A 1,832-nucleotide genomic window follows, 5' to 3' on the forward strand; every position below is an offset into this window, starting at 1 on the left:
AATTAGTCCTGATTGGTTGAGATTATTGCACATAGAGGTTACATTTCTGGACTGTTTTGCACAACACACACAAAAAAAACCCTGTAACCCCAGTGTTTAATGGAAAACTGTTCCAGTGAACACAAAATGTTCCAAGACATTTCAGCGTTTGATTTGTCTCCACAGCAGTGAAAAGATGCTGGAGTCCTACGTGACGCCGCTCTTGATGAGCTATGTGAACAAGTACATCAAGAACCTGAAGCCCTCCGACCTGCAGCTTTCTCTATGGGGAGGGGACGTGGTGCTCAGCAAGTTGGACCTGAAGCTGGATGTGTTGGAGCAGGTAACGTATCCTCAATATATTTTTTGCTTTTCTGACTCGACACATTGCTGCAATGCAATCTGTTGCAATAAAAGCTTTAAATAATTGTCCTAAAAGCTCAGTTAATAGGAAAATTGATAAATATGCATTAAGTAAAATGAACTAAATAATGACATATAATTATGGAAAAGTGTCCTATCCTTTGGTGTAAATTTCATTGTGCTTAGTTATGAAAATATTATATTCTAAATAGCGTGTCTCTGACAAACAACAAACAATTTTTGTTGTTATATTAAACCAGGTAACAAGCTAAATCAAATATAATTATCTTTTATGGAATTTCTTTAAATAATTCATGCAACCAAGGACCAAAATAACCAAAAGATAGAAATAAATAAGAAGACTGACATCCATTTCCCTGGGAAACATTAATAGTGTTAAAATGCAGATGAATGGTCATTACTTTCGGAAACACAAAGATAACAATATTATCTATAAACTTTGTTTTGAACTGGTTATAAGAATATGAGAGCTTTAAACTTATGCTTAAAATCAAATGTTTTATCTATTTGTTGAAGCAAAAATTGTGATTTCAGTTTTATTTAGATTTTTTCCCTCCTACCTGCACACAAATACATGTTTGGCTTCAGGGTTTCAATGTTTTCATGTCCTTGATGTTCTCTTGTCCAGAGTCCATTGTCACAGGATTTAACTTTTGCGTGGAAAACTGTTTACTTCTAGTCTATATGCATGGGTCTGCACTCTGGCTGCATCTCTCTCGTCTCTTTTATTTATTTTTTTGGCGACAAACCCTCAAACGTAAGCTTAATACCATAAGCTACAGGGCCAAAACATGAGTGACTCATTAAAACTAAAATGTAATTTTTATGTGATCATGTTGCAGATGTAATAAATTGTTTAGCCTTAAGATACCAACATCGAAAGCAATAACAGGATTAACTGACTACTGACCCTAATGTCATGAAATCATTTGAGGGACTGATTATGAAGCATCTGAAGGAGATCAAAAGCCCCCTGCTGCGTAACTAGTCATCAGATCATGCTGTCGGTTTAAGACTACGTTTAAACTTGAGACTCTTTGACCACCCAGGGATGTACAGCAGGGTCCAGATTTGCAGATTTGGGTTCAGCTTTCAACACCATCAAACGATAAATTTGCCACCAGAAGCTTACCCAGTTTACAGCGTGACCCTCCACCTGTCTTCGGATCACCGGCTTCTGGACTGACTTACAGTATTGGGTGATACTGACAAGCATCTTCCCCCGCAGCAGAACCATTAGCACCTTTGCTGCTAAGAGGTGTGTTGTCCCCTCATTCCTCTTCTCTATGAACACAAATGAATATACCTCAGCTGATCCGTCTTTAAAACTCTTTGAGTGTGCAAATGGTCCTCGATAGAGACTCTACTACATTATTATGTTATTACTGCACTAGTGGCTCGTTTTTTCGACAGTAGGCTGACATGAAAGGGTGTCTGAGAGAGAGGGAGGGAGAGACATGCGGCAAAGG

General features: G+C 38.0%; 1 protein-coding gene across 1 annotated transcript in view; it reads left to right on the top strand.

The window, feature by feature from the left end:
* Nucleotides 1–1,832, top strand: part of LOC107102267 (vacuolar protein sorting-associated protein 13B-like) — a gene marked incomplete at its 3' end in the record, with an annotated part of 78,672 nt that overhangs the window by 4,443 nt on the left and 72,397 nt on the right. The window contains exon 2 of the mRNA XM_015401498.1: nucleotides 166–322. Coding sequence (XP_015256984.1) covers nucleotides 176–322 — 147 coding nt within the window. The remainder of the gene's footprint in view (nucleotides 1–165; nucleotides 323–1,832) is intronic.

The sequence above is a fragment of the Cyprinodon variegatus genome, unplaced genomic scaffold (genome assembly GCF_000732505.1).
Source record: "Cyprinodon variegatus isolate N-32 unplaced genomic scaffold, C_variegatus-1.0 Scaffold1226, whole genome shotgun sequence".
Taxonomy (NCBI): Eukaryota; Metazoa; Chordata; class Actinopteri; order Cyprinodontiformes; family Cyprinodontidae; genus Cyprinodon; species Cyprinodon variegatus.